The 20,785-nt window shown below is 39.4% G+C and overlaps 1 protein-coding gene across 4 annotated transcripts in view; it reads right to left on the reverse strand.

Annotated features, from left to right (window-relative positions):
- ADAMTS6 (ADAM metallopeptidase with thrombospondin type 1 motif 6) overlaps nucleotides 1-20,785 on the reverse strand; it is a 303,174-nt gene that overhangs the window by 5,128 nt on the left and 277,261 nt on the right. For 3 of the 4 annotated variants that reach the window (XM_059175095.1, XM_059175096.1, XM_059175093.1), the window contains 2 exons: nucleotides 12,490-12,666; nucleotides 9,920-10,076 (listed from right to left, as the gene is read on the reverse strand). In XM_059175095.1, the coding sequence (XP_059031078.1) occupies nucleotides 9,920-10,076; nucleotides 12,490-12,666 (334 nt within the window). Of the gene's footprint in view, nucleotides 1-9,919; nucleotides 10,077-12,489; nucleotides 12,667-20,785 lie in introns of those variants that run through there. The other variant, XR_009353976.1, reaches the window with a different exon arrangement.

Consider the following 20,785-nt stretch of genomic DNA (forward strand, 5'->3'; position numbering starts at 1 on the left):
CTAAATCACCATCCTGGGGTGCCTGGGTGGCCCAGTAGGTTAAGCCTCTGCTTTCGGCTCAGGTCACGATTCCACGTTCCCGGGATCAAGCCCTGAGTCAGGCTCTCTGCTCATCAGGGAGCCTGCTTCCCCTTCTCTCTCTGCCTGCCTTTCTGCCTACTTGTGATCTCTCTGTCAAATAAATAAATAAAATATTAAAAAAAAAATCACCATCCTAATGGGGCAGGCTGCCAGCAGAGCCCACCCCTCCGAGTTGGCAGTGGGGCTTGATGGGATCGCGTCAAGTACAAAATAAATTTTAGCCAAAACATAAAGATCGTTTAGTTGAGAAACAACAGAGAGAGGAGGACTGGTTGCTTTAATAGTACAAGGAAATAAAATGAGAAGCCAGGCTGCCCTGGTTTAATCCTAGTTTTCTCATTTACTGACTTTATGCCTCTGAACAAACAGCCTCTCTGTGCCGGAGTTTCCCTCTCTGTAAACAGGGATGATGACAGCTCTTACTTCCACACATAACACGTCTATCTTATGATGCCACCTGGAGCAGTGCATATACAGTTTGTCAGCACTTGATAAATACACGACATTGAATTACAATCGTTGCTACCACTATTAGTTATTATGTCGTACCACCTGATGACAGTAATAGACTACTGCTGGCGCATTATTTAGATTACTACTGAGAAAAGGCTGTCCTATTGACATAAGTCAGTATTTTCTGGGGTTTAGTTTTATTGGGAGATTCATTACTCCATTTTTGGAAGAGTTGCTGCTAGTCTAGGAAAATACTGAGTTGAGCAAAATACAAACAAATGCATAGATTTTTCTTCTAGATTTAGACCTGGGAATCCAATTCCATGACAGATAATAACTAATGAATAAAAAATTCATAAGTTGTTCCTCCCTCCAATGACCCCACCATCCACCCATCCAGGCCATTACAAATATCCATAGCTTGAGATTCGACTTCATGCTGGAAATGAGAGGACTCTACTCATCATGCAGAGGCCCAGAGCACAGTCCTTTGGCCACAAGCAGTGTCTAGCCTCGGGGTAGGCTGGAAGCCAGCTGCCAGGTTGTCCCTCTCTGAACTTTTCAATACCCCTCTCAAGTTTGTTGTCGACTAAGTTGATTCCAGCCAGCTTGACTGAAAGCAGGAAGTCATTTGGGTCTTGGGAGCGGGATCAAGTTTAGAGAGGCAGGCACTCCTGAAGAACTCATGCAACCTGCCCCAGCACCATAACACAGTGGTAAGGGGTGGCAGATCTGGAGTGAGTCCTGGGGGTGAATTCTGGAGCTACTTCCTCCCCTTATTTGATTGTCCTGGGCCAAGTTCCTTTACCTCTTTGAGCCTCAGTTTCTTCATCTGTGAAGTAGAGACCTGTGACAAGACCTCCTCATAGGATGTGGTAAAGTGAGGCACACATGACATAGTGCTTACAAAGAGCATTGCCCCCGCCCCTCAACCCTCTCCCCTGGCACCTGGCACAGAGGAATCACTCAGTCCCTTAGCTCTCGTTATTACCACTAACACATCTGCCTCTGAGATCAATTATTGTATATAATGTCTCTGGGATCCCTAACACAATGTACCTAGGCTCTCACGGAGGGTTACACATTAGCATGCATGAGCAAATTAACAAAATATATCAAACAGAGAGCAGGTAAATCATAATGGTATAGGGTGGAGAGAGATGGAGGAGGAGCCAGGGTTGGGAATGCCAAGATGGGGACAATAGGCTTTGATGAGACATTAAAATGGAGACCCTGGGGCTGCCTGAGGACATGCAGCTTTGATGCACAAAGGAAGATCCCTGAGGAAGACCCCATTCCTACTTCTTGGTTTTGCCTTCTAGAGATGCCCAGACAGGGAGAATCAATCTATTTCTATGGAAATCTATTTACCAGAAAAGGTCAACCATGACTGGTCTTTTATTCTCTGCCTTTTAATGTCATAAGAGTTTGATACAGTAACGATCACATTAAAAATAACTTATTAAGTGCCTCCTATGTGCCAGGAATTGCCTGGCGATTTTACATACTTATATATCTAATCCTTTGATGTATATAAGACATCAGATTTACATAGATGGTAAAACTGAAACTCACAAACATTAGGAAAACTAGGCTGGTCACAGAGCTAGTCAGTCTAAGAGCTGGGGCTTGAACCCCTCAGTTTTGGCAGCATTCTGCCTGTTAAGACTTCTGTATTCTTGGCAGATACCAAACGTCGTGAGTCAACCCTGGGTGGGATCATTACCAAACGTCGTGAGTCAACCCTGGGTGGGATCATCACCAGAAAATTTGCTTTGCCACCTTAAAAAAGGGGAATTTAAAAAACAAACAAACAAACAAACAAAAAAACAACCTACACCCGGTAGGGGGCTCAAACTCATAACCCCAAGATTAAGAGCTGCATGTTCCACTGACTAAGTCAGTCAGGTGACTAGAGAATGAGTAGGGTTTTTAACAGGTATTTGAAATAGCCTAAACACTTTTCTTCAGCTTTATCCTCCTCCTTCAATTGTGTAAAATGACATAAGTGAAAGGTGATTTGAGACACACCAAGAAGTTTTAAATGCCCACTATTACAGAAAGCTGAATGTAATCTTAACTATATTCGGAAAAGTTTTAAATTATACTGGGCCATTCAGCCCATCTGCCACTTTGTAGCTTACCTAGAGAGGATCGACTTGTTGAGCTCTTGAATTGGCTCATTGACATTCTGCTGAGATAGTCAAGAAGGCTTAATTGTAAAACTTACTAGCCTGCTTCATTCTCAAAGCCATTAAAAATATGAAATAATGTGGGGAGACTGAGTGGCTCAGTTGTTAAGCGTCTGCCTTTGGCTCAGGTCACAATCCCAGGGTCCTGGGATCAAGTCTGACATCAGGCTCCCTGCTCAGTGGAAAGCCTGCTTCTCCCTCTCCCACTCCCTCTGCTTGTGTTCCTGCTCTCGCTGGCTCTCTCTCTGTCAAATAAATAAAATCTTAAAAAAAAAAAAAAAGAAACAATGTAAGTGACAAATCACTCAATTCTATACCTGAAATTAATATTACACTTTATGTTAACTAACTGGAATTTAAATAACTTAAAAAAATAATCTTCTCACCCTTGAATTAATACATAGTACAGCTTACTATTTATGATAAAAACCATTCTGGAAAAGCTCTGCATAATTAAACCACAGTAACGATCACATTAAAAATAATGTGTTGAAATCAAAATAATAATAAATGTTCTGTTTTGGTTTCTGAATGATCTTCAGTAGGCATCGATTTCTAGATAATCTCTAAAATATTTAATAACCAAAAGCTTCTGTATACCTAAGGAAAACATAATCTGTAAATAAACTATTATACTAGGAGACCTATTAAAAGGAATCCTTTAGGGATGCCTGGGTGGCTCAGTGGGTTAAAGCCTCTGCCTTTGGCTCTGATCATGATCCCAGGGTCCTGGGATTGAGCCCCGCATAGCATTGGGCTCTCTGCTCAGCAGGGAGCCTGCTTCCCCCTGCCCCCCACCCCTGGCCCGCCTCTCTGACTACTTGTGATCTCTGTCAAATAAAGAAATAAAATCTTAAAAAAAAAAAAAGAAAAAAAGGAATCCTTTAGGTAGAATATTTTTGCAATATAATTACTTTTTAATTAATCTATTTGGAAGGTTTGGTCTTCACTATCATTTTCTTCATACAGATACACTTATATACTGCTTTTTAAGTAGTGGAATCTAAGTCAGCAGGGTCAAGGATTTTAAGATGAAGGAGCTTGATTTTTCTCTTCTGCCATCATCATGTACCAGCTAAGTATTGTCCTGGAAGAGAAAGATAAGACACTCATTCTACCTTTTCTCTTGTGAGGCTATGGGAAGATTAAGAGGTCCTAGCATGAGGTCTCTGGGAAATATTCTGTGGACCTAACTAGTCTCTTCTTTTTTACATCTCACCTCTCCCTGAAAATAAAATATCACTTTATCCAAGGCCAGATATTTCTAGTAGGGAGAACAATTTATGGAGTATTCCTTAATTCTTCTCAAGGACACTTGGGAGTATACCAAGGGCTGAAAGCCAACCCCTAGGCCCCACAATGTGAAATAGACCCATTATTAGAATCTGAAGTAACCTGCCAGGTATGCTAGAGTGGGTCTCACTGGTAATCTGGATTTTGGTAGAGTTGAATGATAAAATGAGACAACCTGTTTCACAGGCAACACATGAATCTACTTATCATTGATGTGCCAATGTGTTTTTTCCCCAGGTGCTTTACATTAATCTTTCAAATCTCTGACCTAAAACACATGATTTTAAAATATTCGCACTGAACAGAGGCTTATAAATTTAGGATGGTGATTTTTTTTTAAATATTTTATTTATTTATTTGACAGAGAGATCACAAGTAGGCAGAAAGGCAGGCAGAGAGAGAAGGGGAAGCAGGCTCCCTGATGAGCAGAGAGCCTGACTCAGGGCTTGATCCCGGGAACGTGGAATCGTGACCTGAGCCGAAAGCAGAGGCTTAACCTACTGGGCCACCCAGGCACCCCAGGATGGTGATTTAGAATTAAAGATGAATGATACTTTGTTGACTTTTCTCATGTTTTTTAAATGGGATTTAGATTCATTGTGACTGTGAAGGGTTCGCTTGGTCCAAGGAGTACAAGAGCAACTCCTGAGATGTAGTGCTCTTGCCTCTATTTCATAAAACGCTACAAAGCCTAGCTATCATTGGAGTGACCTGGGGCACATAGGGACATAGCCTCTCATGACCAGGTTGGACCACTCAGCATCTTTCTATGGAGAATGCACACCCTGTAAGGCTGTAAACTCTTCCTGAGATTCGGAGGAAGAACACAGTAAGCAGAGAGTTACCACTTAAGCACTGTAGGGTCTATCTTTTGGATTACAAAAGTGCAACCAGCTATGCCTCTGTCAAACCATCCAGGGAGATGCGGAGCCTAGTGAGAGATGAGATGGCAGAGGCTGTGCATGTGAATTTGTGGAGCAGGAGTTGGGGGTGAGGGGTGTGAACTCAGGATTTTTCCTAAAAAAACTGTACTTGAGCCCTTGATACATTAGATAGGCAGACCGGAAAAAGATAAACTAACAAGTTTCACTTGGGAAGTTGACATTATTCATTGCAGACTAGTCCACCAACTTTTCATTGTCAAAGCAAGATGATGTCAACTTTAAAACTTGATTCCAGTTTTCATTTCACCATGGACTAAGCCATTCCTCTTTCTTTGTTTTCTCAGTTTCCCTTTACCCATTCTGATTCCCTGGATGCCACCCACATTCATCCTCTCAGTGGTATGATCCCAACACAAATCCCAGGGTTCCCTGTAAACCAGACAGCCAGGAATGTGAACCTGAGTGGAAAGGTTCATTATGAGCTTTTGAAAATGGCAAAGGAAAAAACAACTCTTCTCACCTCCTTGAAATCAAAGACTTCAAATGAACTTCATTGTCTCTTTCACTGTTTTTTTTTTTTTTAAAGATTTTATGTATTTGACAGAAAAAGAGATAACAAGTAGGCAGAGTGGCAGGCAGAGAGAGAGGGAGAAGCATGTTCCCCACTGAGCAGACAACCCAATGTGGGGCTTAATCCCAGGACTGTGAGATCATGACCTGAACTGAAGGCAGAGGCTTCACTGGTTTTAACACATCAGATGCCACTTTAAATCTCAAATCCAGGAGCTGTTTTGTTCTAGGGGTCTGATGAGATTTCTGGAGCTGTTCAGGCTTTCTCTGAGTTGTTCATTTGAACAACTTTGAACAGCAAAGCCACTGTTAGACAGCCTGAGCTGGTAAAGCAATGCACATTAACCACACTTTTCCTGGGTTGATTACCAGCTCATGGCACACCAGGAATTATTACCTGGCAGCAATAAATGCTATATGACAGAGAGGCCTGTGCTATTGAGAGGCTGAAAAGACTCACCATTTAAACTACAAGGGAACCTGAAACTGCATAAAGGTAAATAAAATGGCATTTGGGATAGAATTTCAGGTAAGCTTGAGTAGGATAGTCCCAGCTGCCAGATGTACTTCAAAAAATTACTTTGAGTAGTACTTTAGATGCAGTAATACCCAGTATGTCTCATAAGTCACTCTTGGTGGCAGCGTAGAGTTACCTTCATGCTGGTGGTCTGTCAAAATCAAGCCTATAATGTTGTAACCCTTCACTGAAGGCTTTCAAGAATTAAAAACTAAAGCAGATGTTGAACAAGGCAAATTGTATTTCCCTCCATACTTCTATTTCCCTCTTACTAGTTATTATTTGTAATATCTTGATGCTCCACTTTTTAGTTTCAATCTCCTATTATTCTTTATTGTCTTTTTAAAAAAAGATTTTATTTACTTATTTGACAGACAAAAATCACAAGTAGGCAGAGGGGCAGGCAGAGAGAGAGGAGGAAGCAGGCTCCCTGCTGAGCAGAGAGCCTGATGTTGGGCTCAATCCCAGGACCCTGGGATCATGACCTGAGCCAAAAGCAGAGGCTTTAACCCACTGAGCCACCCAGGCGCCCCTATTCTTTATGTCTTAACCTCCCTCCATTTCTTCTCTTTCCATTGTTTATTTATTTATTTTTTTAAAAATCTTACTCAAATTCCATTATTTTATTATGGCTTTTGGGGATGAATGTGCTTAACTTCCTTATAGATTCCTAAATTCCTTATCATGATTTATTCCTAAATTCCGTACTTAGTAACCAAAATCTAAATGGGAGTCTTCCTGGACACTTCCAAATTTCTCATCTCCATGTCTGACTGTTCATCAGGTTCTTTTTATTCTCCTTTCCATTTTATACTTTTTTTCTCATTCATTATTCTCCTTCTGATTTCTACTATACCTGCCTTAGTTCAAGCCTTCTTCATCTCAAGACTGGACTCTTCTTCCACACAAGGTTGACTTCCCACTGCCCCTTCACACTTCTGCCATCCCAAGCTTATCACTCCTCAATTTCCCTCACTTGTTCTCTAGGACTTACAGATAGAGTCCTAACTAGCTTCCACAGTATGCAGGACCCTCAAAACCAAGACCCTGTCTCTCTCTTTTTAGCCACATCTCCACTGCCTGCCATCTACCAACCCACTGCACCCATACTGAGCTACCCCCATGCCCCATGACTACACATACTCTTCCTCAGCTAAGAACACCCAGACCTCCATGTCTTCTTAGCAAACTGTTTCATACCTTCTAGTGCCCCACTCAAGCTTGCCTTCTCCATGATGCCTCTGCTGCTTATGTCCTCCTCAGTGTACTCACGGTAACTTCTTTTTGTCTTGTTAGAGTAGTGCCCATATTGTGAAAATTATTTGCTGCCACTCCCAATAAACTGTGCTCCCTTTGAGGACAAGGACCTTGTCACATTCCTTTCATAGCCCTAGTGCCTGGCACATAGTCAGTAATGTTTATTAGGTAAATAATAATGGTTGGGTGAATGGAGAACAGTATTTAAAACCATTACCTTGAGGGATGGACAGATAGATATATATGTGATAAATCAAGCTCAGGAATATGATGAAGCTGGAATCCAGATGATGGGTGTTCATTGTATAATTCTTTCAACTTTGCTGTTATGTTTGACACTTTTTATTATTTTCATAATAAAATGTTAGAATGGAACCAATTCCTAAACTGTGGCTGTTAAAGCAATTCTCAAGATTCTATCCATTTTACCCATAGACACCCCACTGAAAAACCATATTTTAGATCCCAAGAGATCTCCGTTAGTCCTACTCTGTCTTGGGGTAGAGCTGAACTAGTTTTTTCACAGCTTTCCACTAACAGTCGAGAGAATCTGATTCTGCGGGGGGAGGGGGGTCCTTTCCTACTTTCCTGCCGTAACCAAAGCATACTCCTTCCCCTACGACCAAACGTCTCTCCCAACTCTCCCTTAGTAACAGGCGTTTCTTCTCTCCCTGGTCTGACTTCCAGAAGTCATTTTATTTATTTATTTATTTATTTATTTATTTATTTATTTAAAAGATTTTATTAATTTGAGAGAGAGAGAGAAAGAAAGCACAAGCAGAAAGGAGGGGTAGAGGGAGAGAACAGGCTCCCCGTTGAGCAGGGAGCCCAACTCAGGGGTTGGATCAGGACCTGAGTGGAAAGCAGACGTTTAACTGACTGAACCACCCCGGTGCCCCCCAGAAGTCAGATTAGATTACTCATAATAACTTCATGCAAGAATCTCTTCTCTTTTGAAATCAATGTTATCTGTACATTCCATATCTTTATGAATGACAACTTATGATTTAATTCAACCGTTTCATCCTCTTTCCCAGGGCACACACTGGGTTGTTTTTCCAACCACACATAATAGCTGGTTCACAGACCACTTTAGTCTATGAAGCTTGCCTTGATCTATAAGGTTAAAGTCACTAGTCTTCCATTTCAACTCTCTAACTCTCTCAGCACTATGTTAACTGCTCCACATAACACCTTCTACCTTCCTTTCTTTTTTTTCTCTTTGAGTATCTTCCCTGTAAGACGATGAACTTATAAATGCACTTGAATTTTCTATAATGAATGACCAAGGCTGGCCACAACAAGCATTTGATAATTAGCTGCTGATGAAATGAACTGATAGTTTCAGGTATTTAAATGTATTCAATATATGTTATTAGGAAGCCAAAGAGAACACAAAACAAGTTATGACAGATATACCCACTTTAAATCTAATTTCGTAAGAGCCATCCTCTTTCTTTTCAATGAGTAGGCAGCTTTAGGGAATAATAGTTCTAAGATTAGTCATATTTTGTAGGATTAATAATTTCCTAAAAGTTTCCTCCTTTACTAAGAAGGCTAAAAATACTGTCTTAACTGCTTACGTCAAATTAATATTAACAAAAAGTGATTTGGCCAGGAAGATTAAATGGCCATGAGGTGTTTCTCCAGATAATTCAAGAAACCTCAGATTAACACCTATCCATTTTAGGAGAATTTCTTTAAGGTAGAAGTAAGTCCAGGTGCAAATAATATATTTTGCCCACCCTGAAAACTTTGCATCTTCAGCTGTGAAGATTATGGATGATAGCCACTATGAAAAAAAAAACTTTGGGGGAAATTACTAAAATTCCTAAAATGAAGCTATAAACTGCTTCGTATATATTGCAATATATATATATATTGCTGTGGGAATGTTAAAAAGCCAGTTCTTTCAGCAATGACTGAGCCTAAATCTAATGACTCAGCATGATGGTCAAGCTATAAGTGTTGCAACTTTATAACCAGAAACTCTTTTTCATGCTAAAATACCATCCTTAAAGAGTGAATTAAGAATAGCATAAAACTGTTGAAACTGACATGTCCTTGGGCTCTGCCGTATCTGGGTTCAAATCCTGAGTCTACTAATTTGGGCAAGTCACTATCATTCTCTGCACCTCAGTTTCCTCCTCAGTAATACCAGCTGTTGGAAGGTAATTATCGTAATTATCTTTTTCTTCTTTTCTACAATGAGAAAATTAACATTTGAAACACAGTTTCAAACATATGCTTTAATTATATGTATAACAAGCATGAATTTTAATCTTCATGATGGTATGTTTCTCCAAAAAGAAACAGAAGTTTTCACTTCAAACTGTGGTTCATTAGAAATCATCTCTCAATTCTGGCACAAGTCAAACATAGAATGCTAGGTTGGATGTGACATTAGAGGTTACCCACTCCAATCTCTCATGGTATAGATAAGCCAACTTAGCTCCAGAAAGGCTAAGTGATTAACAAGGCCATATAGTTAGTGTCAGAGTCAGGGAAAAAAATGTAGGTTTCCTTATCACATATCTAGTAAATGTGCAGCTTTCACAAAAGCTCTGTACAAACTACACTAACAACGGTGTCTTTATGGAGCTCTTCAAACCCTGGGAACCAGTACAGGTGAGTCACTAGACACACAGGCCCTTTCTCCATGGGAAACTCACCTTCAGTATTGGAAATGGGGGTACTGTCACATTTGCTTTCACACTGCTGCATTGATGGAGGTCGAACAGTTTCTGGACAGTCAACAGATGCCTGTCCAGTGTAGGAGAGACACTGCACAGTCCTCATCTGCTGGCCAAGGCCACACTGAGCAGAACACTAAACCCAAAGACACAAGGAGAAACAAAATACTGAGATCAATAATTTTCAACAGGTAAAAAGATATTATATCTTCTCAAATACCATATATATATATTATCTTTTAAAGTCCATATGAAGTTCATCTTGGAGAGGGGTATGATTAAGTCATCCTCCTCTAGAACTGGTTTGGAAATTCACAGATCATGTGATTACCCTAGAAAATGGAAGCAATATAGCTCCCAAGGAACAAGAGTTTTCTTGGGCTACTTTTCTAACAGTTCCAAGTAGGTGAACTGTCACAGGAGCACAATAAGAAAATCCTCAGGATGAAGTAGATTAGAGATTCTGGGGTTGGATATCATTTGTGCTCCCTATTTATTATAGGCTTTCAGGCAAACAATCTGATGGTCTACCGGAGCACTGTGTATCTGATCAAAATCTGAGTTCAGTATAAGAACAGTGACTGCTGTGCAGGCTGGTGATGGGGACCAGTTAAAAAAAAAAAAAAAAAAGAGCTTAAATAAGTATTCTGAGTTTTCTAAGATGTCAGTCACACAAATGTGAACCAAGCAGCATGTCTCCCTCTTCTTTTTCATCTATTAGGAATTTAGTTACTTCTGAATTGAAGTTACTCTCAGAGTGACCTAGTTTCAGCTAGGACTATTCAGCTGTCCAGGCTGAAGAATGAAGCTAGGTCTACCCTTTAGGCCTGCCACCCAGAATGCCAGCAAAGCCTGTGAGATTTGGGATCAAGGAGATGAGCTCACCAGTGCCAAGACAGGTGATGGTGATGTTTACAAGGTAAACAAACTGAGGCCCTATTGAATTTATTTGTTAAAAGCTCTCAAAGCACTTACAGGACTTGCAAGGATATTCATAGACACATTTATTTTAAAAAAGTTTAAATACAAAATGATGAACAAACGGGACCATAAACATGTACTAAAGCATCCTTGAGAATATATTTTTACCAGTTAATTTTAATGTTAGGAAACTTAATTTAAAATACAGATGAGAAGAAAAGGACTTGACAATATTTTAAAAAACAATCTGTAACTGATTACTATAAATTTGGCAAAATCACTAATATGCAAAAACTTTCAACTGACTTTTATATAATAGTGCATTGCAACAAAGAATATGTAAGGAAGGAAATGTCTACCTGGTTTAAATAAAAATTATGAAAGCATGTCTGTTCTGATTCTTTAATAGCATATCAATTCCATATTATGAAACTTACACTTCCACAGTAACACACATAATTGCTTGTAATTATGTGTGTCATGTGTAGCCATTTAAATATTTTATAAATTAAATACTGCTATACAAACGCAAATTATTAATGATTTGTTATACAAATGCAAATGTTAACTATGTTATGATCATATTTTTTCTTGTTTACCCACGGGGCTGACTAAGCACAGAGAAAGTATATTTATTTGCCTTAATGAAGACTGAAAATCTTTTGCCCTCTCCCAAATGTAACGAAAGAGGTCCAGATACTGCTATACTCTAGAAATACCTAAGTTTGGCCAGAATTTTGCCAACTACTTCTATGCAATACCATTTTAAAGAAGTAATGGCAGGTCCGAAACCATACTCGCATAGTTATGTATCATGATTTATTTGGGCCTCAGATTTTAGGAAACCACTAGCTACAAGGTTAATTATAAGACCACAGGAAAAGGGCAATAACGATCTAGAAACTTACTTTCTGGAGCATTTTTTAAAAATGTAACCTAATAGATTCTCTTTTAGACATACAAAAGAATAAAACTCAATTTTCCTTTTAATCAAACATACCAGTTTGTTTTAAAAGGATTTAAGGTGATCATCTATTAGATAGCAAAATTTTAAAGTAAGAATAAAAAAAGAAAAAATGTAAATTAGAACATAAAATGTGTCTAATAAAAATACATATGAATAGCCTTATATACTGGCTTCCCAACTCCTCATATCCATCAGAGAAGCCCATTGAAGAATAAATATTAATAATATTGCAAAGACTGATCAACGTGATGCCCATAACTTTTCTGTGAAGTTAAGGAGCTACTGTGCAAGTAGTAAAGTTAAGACACTGATATTAACTGATTTGTTCTTGAAGTAGTTGAGAGACAGGACTAGAATCCAAAGTTTTTTTGGCTTGCTCAAATATCTGCCCATATAGACTCCTTCTCTATCCATTTTGAGTTAAAATGTTAAGATCCAAGAACTAGGTAAAATTAGGAAGTGTTTGGGCATGGAAGAGACACAGCTAAATGGGTCTATGTGTGGCAGCTGCTGCGTGTGCATTTTTTTCATTCTTGTATCTCATACCTAGATTTCTCAGTGGTGTTACTCAACTCTTGAGCTCTCATAATGACCCAGGCAGGAAATTCAAGGGTCTCAAGGTACTGCTTCCGTAGGAGCCTCCTCAGTGCAACTGCCTTACCTGGCCCCAGTCTCCAGTCACCCAGCGAGGAGGAGGGCAGCGGCCCAAACTGCAGCGGATACGGACAGGGGGTTTGCTCTCTTCTGGACACTGCGCAGCTGGGAATGTTTTAGAGAGGTCACTGCTCTTGCACAGAACAATCCGATGCTTGAATCCTGGACCACATTTGGGAGTACACTGGAAATGAAACAAATAAATAACGACATTCTAAAGATACAGGAAAATTGGAGGAAAATCTTTCTTGAAGTAAAGGTGTTTGGGTATACAATATGCATATACACTACATTCTGGGCAAAGTCTTTCAGATATGAAAATTCCTTAAGTTTTTAGGCAGAAGTATTTTTATCTTTTTCCCTAAGGACTTTAAGGGCTAACGCCAAAGTTTGCTTTTCTTGGCTAACTTATTTTCTTCTTTTATTATTTATTAGTAGGTTTATTCCTTGATTCCTCCCTATCCTAGGCCACATTCAGCTGTGATAAGATTCTGCTAATTTTTGGAATGTGGAATCTTTGGTTTCCTACTTGCTGGATGTAGTCTTCCAAAAAGAATCCTTCCATTATCCGTAGACCGTGAGAACTCATCTTTGTGAGGCAGGCTAGGGGTTGACTGAGGTGTGTTTTCTTAGAGTGTGGTAACTAAGAATACATGGCCATTGGTGAGGTTTATTGCACAGAAAATCTCTGGATTTCCTCTGTCCATAATGAATTTCCCAAACATAATGAATTTTGACTGTTCTTTAGTTGAATCAGTCTGACATTCATACTGAGGAAAAGATGCTTCTTCCTATGTCACAAAGTCTATTATTTATCTTCTCTCCAGGTTAAGTGGAATGTTCTCTTTCTAGAGTCACCTATGAAACATAGTTGGACTAAAGTCTCCAACTTTCTCCCCTGCACATCTGAAACCTTCCTTAAAATCTGTTCTTCCTCTCAGTCAAGTGATGAACTTACCCATAACACTTTGAAAACATGTTTCTATACCTTTCATTAAAAGAAAGAAAGAAAGGGGAAATTTCCAGATCTACTCTAAGAGTTACACTAGACTGAGTAGAAGGGGATATAAAAATGAATAAGATTATCCCTACCTTCCAGAAGCTAATGGATTGATTGATTTTGGAAGGAGGGATGGGGTGAGAGAGAGAGAGAGAGAATGAGAGAGAATCCTCAAGTTGACTCCCTGGTGAGTGTGGAGCCCCTACAGCTCTCTCACATCTATTGATTTCTCTTGGTCTCCACTGTCACTAACTTACTTCAGACAAACATCATTTTCTTCATGTAATATTGCACTGGCTTTCTTTTCTTTCCTTTTCTTCCTTCCTTCCTTCTATCCTTCCTTCCTTCCTTCCTTCCTTCCTTCCTTTCTTTCTTTCTTCTTTTAGATTTTATTTATTTGACAGAGAGAGAGAGACACCAAGAGAGGCACTACAAGCCTGGGGAGTGGGAGAGGGAGAAGCAGGCTCTCCACCAAGCAGGGAGATGGATGTGGGGCTTGATACCAGGACCCTGGGATCATGACCTGAGCCCAAGGCAGACACACCTAACGTCTGCACCTAGGTGCCCCCGCACTGGCTTTCTAAGAGGTCTCCTGTTTCTTGCTCTTATCTCAGTTCACTCTCCAAAGGAGAAATCCAATTATATGCTCTCATGATTAAAACAGAAAAATCCTTCAATGGCTTGCTATTGTCTACAAGATAAAATTCAAATTCTAAATATGCTTACTATATCCTGATAGGAAGGCTACGCTTACCTCTTCAGACTCATCGCTCCACACTAATGTGCTGTATTCTCTAGGGCTAGCCCAGTGCCACACACAATGCCAATGCTGTTGTCATTTCCGTTAGTTACCCACTACTAAAAATATGATGATAATAGCAGATACCATTTAATAAACATGGTATACACCAAGTGTTGTGCTAAGTGCTATAATTTACATGGTCTTCACAAAAGTACTGTCAGATGACAATTATTACTCTGTTTTTAAAATGAGGAAACAGTCTAAAAGCAAGTGGTAGAGTCTGCAGCTACTAAATGGCAGACCGAATACTAACTCCCACTGTCTCCTGGATGTTAGGCATTACGCTATGTGCTCTGCACTTACTATCTTATGTAATCATCATAACACTCCCAATACTTTATATTTCAAGAAACCAAGACATGCAATCATCTCCTGCATGTGTTTTGTAGAATGAATAAAGCCCTGATTCTAGTCTCTTGAGCATGCCCCTCTCGTGTCTAGTCCTCCTGACTTTGCACGAAGTCTTCCCACCATCCACCAGCGTTAGAAGCCAAAGCCTTAGAAGATAGTTCTGTCACTTTCTTATTGCTTAGTATTATCATCAATAATAACACTACTACCTTATATCTCATTAGAGTTTCACAGCTCACGCATGAAACGCTTTCAAAGACATTGCTCTTACACAAATGTTTGAGAACAGTTACAGATAAGGAAAGCTTAAGTCATTTAAGGTGAAACAGCAAATGGTAGAGGAGAAACTAAATTTTAGGCCTTGTGATCCACATTATAGCTCTCAGCAGCAGAAACAAAGTCATGGGAACACATAAGAAGTATTAACTAATTATTAAAAAATAAATTTAGATACAAAAGGAAGAATAATTCTGACTTTAGGGAGATAGGCAAAAATACATAGGAAAGATAAGAAATTCAATTTTAGTATTTTAAGCTACGATTAGTTTTCCATATTGGCAACATTTATTAATAAATACACTTGTGCCACTCCCCTCTCCCTTTACATTTTAAAAGCATATGTATGTGTATAAAAGCTGGAGACATATGCTTTTTCATATTTGAATACCTTTTTCCAGTAGCAAGAAGCTTCTGTTATTATTTGAAGAATGTGGTAATATCTAGCAGTCTTTGCTAAGAGCCTATGTCAAAGTCCTGCTAACAGTTAGGGGAGCAAGACAATGCAATGAGAGACCATTCATTCATTCATGTCAAGAAGTTCCCAGGAAACCAAAACCAAACTGAAACAAGTAACACTAGTATCAAGAGGGAGAAGAATAAAAAGAGAAAGCAACACTAATATTTATTAAGCACCAGACCATTCTAAGTACTTTGCATGTCATACTCTACCTGATCCTCACAGAAACGTTAGGAAGTACTATTTTCACACCTACTCCATAGGTGAGAAACTGAAGCATTGAGAAAGATTTACAGATAAATTCAGATAGCAAGTTTCTACCAGAACAAAGCTCTGAAAGATAAATATACTGAGACATAAACTCTCTGTGGGACAACATATGATTATTCGCAAAACTGAGAATACAATGACAACCTCTACTGAGGCAAAAAATAATTTTAGAAAATTACAGCCCAACTCCATTAAATAAGCTGAGGATATTCCTTCCCATTGCACTGGAAGTAGGGATAATCCACTGGATTCTCAAAATAATGAATGACTGAAAACTACATTTCTGCCAGTTTCTGATTCAATAAATACACTGCAGACCTAGCCACAAATACTACATGTCTGTGGCCAAAGCCTCACCTCTGCTCTCTGCAAATATTGTACTTCTTAAGGGAGATTATAAAATTCAGTTGCTTGTAAAAAAAAAAAACCAAACAAACAGTAAAGGCATTAGGGATGCCACTTAGACCAGGTTCATCCAAAGAGAGCTCTATCTGGCAAATTATTTTGATCTTAGGTCAGAGATGTTCAAGCAGAGATGTCTCTCAGCTTCTTTTTATTTTTATTTCTTCCTTCTGCTTTATACAGCCTACATTTCATCTCTCTAGCCTTCTGATAAACATGTTTATCCATCTGATAGTTTCAGTTTTATTTAACTGTCTAAAAAAATAAGAAATTTTTGGGGTGCCTGGGTGGCTCAGTGGGTTAAAGCCTCTGCCTTCGGCTCAGGTCGTGATCCCAGGGTCCTGGGATTGAGCCCCGCATGGGGCTCTCTGCTCAGCGGGGAGCCTGCTTCCCCCTCTCTGCCTGCCTCTCTGCCTGCTTGTGATCTCTCTCTCAAATCCAAAAATAAAATCTTTTAAAAAAATAAATAAATGAAATAAAATAAAATAATAGGAAATTTTAGAAAAGCAAGAAGTAGCCATGATTAGGTATATGATTAATAGGTATTAATGCTTCAGAGCATTCTTCAGAAATAATCATTGGTCTCTGCCCACATATAGGGTAGATTTTTACATATATATATATTTTTTACTACACACTAAAATTCATTAGTAACAATTAGATATTGAATCCTGAGTTGAGTAATAGAATTCGCTTTTTTAGATGAAAGCATAGTTATAAACATCAAAATCTATTCCATTCATTCTCACAATAAATTATAGGTTGCTGTGTAGAAGATACTATTTCAGTGGACAATCCATCTTTTTTTTTTTTTTAAGATTATATTTATTTATTTGACACAGAGAGAGAGATCACAAGTAGGCAGAGCAGCAGGCAGAGAGAGAGTGGGGAAGCAGGTTCCTTTGTGAGCAGAGAGCCCAATGCAGGGCTCGATTCCAGGGACGCTGAGATCATGACCTGAACCGAAGGCAGAGACTTAACCCACTGAGCCGCCCAGGAGCCCTGAATCCATTCTTTGGTAAATTATTTCTCGCTACTTTTCTTTATTGCAGGTAAATACCTATTTTTCTTATTTATTCATAAAATCAAAATTTCACAATTATTTAAAATATGACCAGACCATTTGTTTTGTGTTTTCATCTCAGTAGGATTTCATCTCAGGTTAGTTTTTATGAGAGATGCATTTATGCTTTAGCTTTAATGATCAATGATTAAAAAGAAAAAACATATTTTGTAGAGAAAAGTATTTGGAACCACACCAGGGAAAAGAATTTGGCTCTCATATGTAAAGGATAGAAATTACCATTTTGCGGTTGGACTGAGTTCTCTCTGGAGAGATAGGTTTAATTCACTTTGTTATAGCACCAGAGTAGAACCTAAGAATCAGCAAGGCGATTCTTCAAATACAAAGCACAGTCCCCTGAAGGTAGGTTTTCCACCCTTTCCAACACCCCATGCCCCTCAGTCCTTCTTAAGTAATGCTACCTGAATGTACATCCTATAAAATCAATTGAATATGATGCCAGCAGTTATCCTCTTGTCCAAGAGTAAGTACAAGAAACAGATCTTTTTCAATGGTTGCTCTGTGGGAGTTAAAAGAAACTATTCCAATACATCAAAAGAATGGCTTAGGATTGTTGGAGCCCATCCACAGAATGCAGCAATGCTTTTAAAAGTTATTTGCCAAGAGAGGGCAAAAAGAGAAAACCATTTAAGTCCAACATAGCATGGGTGATCCCAAGAGTGAAGCTAGATTATAGGAAATGGAAAGCCGTGCCTTCATTACTTTCACAAAAGATTGCTGAAGAGCCATTTTCCACCAAGGTAATTTGGCTTTTTTTTTTTTTTTTCTTTTGCCATAAACACAGGGTGGGTTTCACTGATGGGGAAAACGAAAAATGGTTCCTGGCTTTGGAACAATGGAAATTTTATATTAGAGCGCTGGCAAAGAAAAGGAAAAGGTCCAAGGGTACATTCCTCTTGCTGCAACATGTTTTCACCAGTTGAACCTCTCCCTTGTGATTAGCACAGCTCAGACAGCTGATAGTTGGAAGTGGGGAAGGGGCTGAAAAAAGAGGGAAGTTTCCAGGGGCGTGTCAAAAGAATATTGTGTGAAATATTTATAGCAGTTAACTAAAAAAGATAGAATATGCCCTGCTCTGCTGCTAGGACCTCCTCTTTTCATTAGTGGGAGGTATTCTGTTCCTTTAGGTAGAATAGGCTCCTTGTTCTCACTTTGATCTCCATAGCTACTCAGACATTTATTTCACTTAATATTACTTACTTTCATTTATTTTTAATCCATCTAGGGAAGAAGTGGCCATCCTAGTAAAGTAAGGAAATGGAAGTGTGAGAGTGGACCACTCCTTTGGAAAATAAATAGGAAAGCCTATATGGCATAAAGCTTAGGTCCTTTTTCCTGAGGAAGATCCAAAGAATAAAGATGATGGTACAGACAGTGTTCAACTAGAATCTTTGAGATGATAATGGCAGCATTTCTTGACCTATGCCTACCCCTACAGTTTTCTCAGATTGTCTGTGGAGAGACAACAGCAGCCACCAATGCTTCCCTTGAAACAGTAGTCCCAACATGTGCATACCACATCCTCTGCACTACCTCTTTCTCCTAAGCTTTGACTTAGCTATCTTTTTTTTCCTAATTAATTTTTTAAAATCTTTATATATTTTATTGTTTTTGAGCGCATGTACATGAGCAGCTGTGGGGGTTGAGGTGGGTGGCAGGAGGGGCAGAGGGAGAGAGAGAAAAATTTTTTTTTTTAAAGATTTCATTTATTTGTTTGACAGAGAGACAGAGCTCACAAGTAGGCAGAGAGACAGGCAGAGAGAGGGGGGGAGGCAGGCTCCCTGCCAAGCACAGAGCCCGATGTGGGGCTCAATTCCAGGACCCTGAGATCATGACCTGAGGCGAAGGCAGTGGCTTAACCCACTGACTCACCCAGGCGCCCCGAGAGAAAGAAAATCTTAGGCAGGCTTCGTGCTTATCACAGAGCCCACACAGGCTTGATCTCATGCAGGGCTTGATCTCAGAGCCCTGAGATCATGACCTCAACCCACATCAAGAGTCAGGTGCTTAACCAACTGAGTCACTCAGGAGCTCCTGACTTAGCTACCTTAAAGAAGGTAGCAGAAATGTGATTAAAAGCCTACCTAACTTATTCATGTTATTCTTCAGGCAGGCTCCAGGAGTGCTTAAGAGCCTCTCAGACCTATTTGAGCAAGTCACCTCTAAGAATGGATAGGTAAGAATCAAAATTCTAGGGGCACCCAGGTGGCTCAGTTGGTTAAGCATCTTGATTCTGGCTCAGGCTATGATCTCAGGGTCCTGAGATGGGGTGTCATGTAGGGCTCTGGGCTAGGTGTGGAGCCTGCTTCCGATTCTCTCTCTCCCCGTCCCTCTGTCCTTCCCCGCCCCACTGCTTGCTTGCGTGTGCTCTCTCTCTAAAAACAAACAAACAAGAGAGAATCAAAATTCGAAGAGTAGGGCAATTACAACCTATATGAAGTTGATTTCAGAAGAAAACTTTAAAATGTTATTTGAAATGGAAATAACAATAACTATGCATATGCCATTTCTCAAGGTGATTATATTTATTTTATGTTAAAATAAAAATCTACTGATATAGAAAAGTGTAGATCAAGAGATCAACGTGAAATCTGTGCGTGTGGTTTTAGTGTTTTCATGGTTTGCAGAAATTTCTTCTTGTGTCTGCTTATGAACTTAATTACTTTTTTCCACTTTGGGTAGAAAGGTGATGTTTAAGTTTCTGTATTCAATCCTTTTTACTTGGATCACAAAATCTTTGTGTTTCTACTCAGTTGTTTCAGGAATATTTTCTGAATAAGTAACTGAATAAATAACTTTATTCTGACATCAGGAATATCTTCTCCAGTTTCTCTAATCTCTTCCCTATTTCATATCCTGTATTTCAATATTCAGTTTAATTCCCATCACCTAAAAATCTTTCTGATCCTACCTCAGTCTATTCTGACCTTCTCAGCTCTAAATTTCTATATCACTTACACATTTCTACCTCATTTGTTAAACACTCTTATATTATTCTCTAGTTGTTTTTTTTTTTTTAAAGATTTTATTTATTTATTTGACAGAGACAGATCACAAGTAGGCAGAGGCAGACAGAGAGAGGGGGGGGGGGGAAGCAGGCTCCCTGCTGAGCAGACAGCCCGATGTGGGGCTCGATCCCAGGGCCCTGGAACCATGACCTGAGCTGAAGGCAGAGGCTTTAATCCACTGAGTCACCCAGGTGCCCTCTCTAGTTGTTTCATGGACATTTACTTTCCCAAGTTTACAGGATTCCTTTGTGTTATTTGTAGTGACCATTCCAGTGTGTTTATTTAGCACTAAATTATAAGTAGGGACTTGACCTGAAACCTTAAAACTGTTGAAGACAAAAGTCATGTCTTCCACTATGGTTTTCTAATAACAAATTTGTCATCATTCTCAGTAACTACTTGTGAACTTCTAGAGGGTCTTAGGCACTGAATTTCAGGTAAAATTACCAATTTATGTATAACTCTGTAGAATGTCTATTCTTTATCAGTAGGTTTTATCTTTCAAATCAATTTAGGAGGGGCACCTTTGTGGCTCAGTTGGTTAAGCAAATGCCTTTGGCTCGGGTTATGATCCTAGAATCCCAGGATCAAGTCCCACATTGGGCTCCCTGCTCAGCAGGGAGTCTGCTTCTCCCTCTGACACTCCCCCT

Source organism: Mustela lutreola, chromosome 5, assembly GCF_030435805.1.
Source record: "Mustela lutreola isolate mMusLut2 chromosome 5, mMusLut2.pri, whole genome shotgun sequence".
Classification (NCBI taxonomy): domain Eukaryota; kingdom Metazoa; phylum Chordata; class Mammalia; order Carnivora; family Mustelidae; genus Mustela; species Mustela lutreola.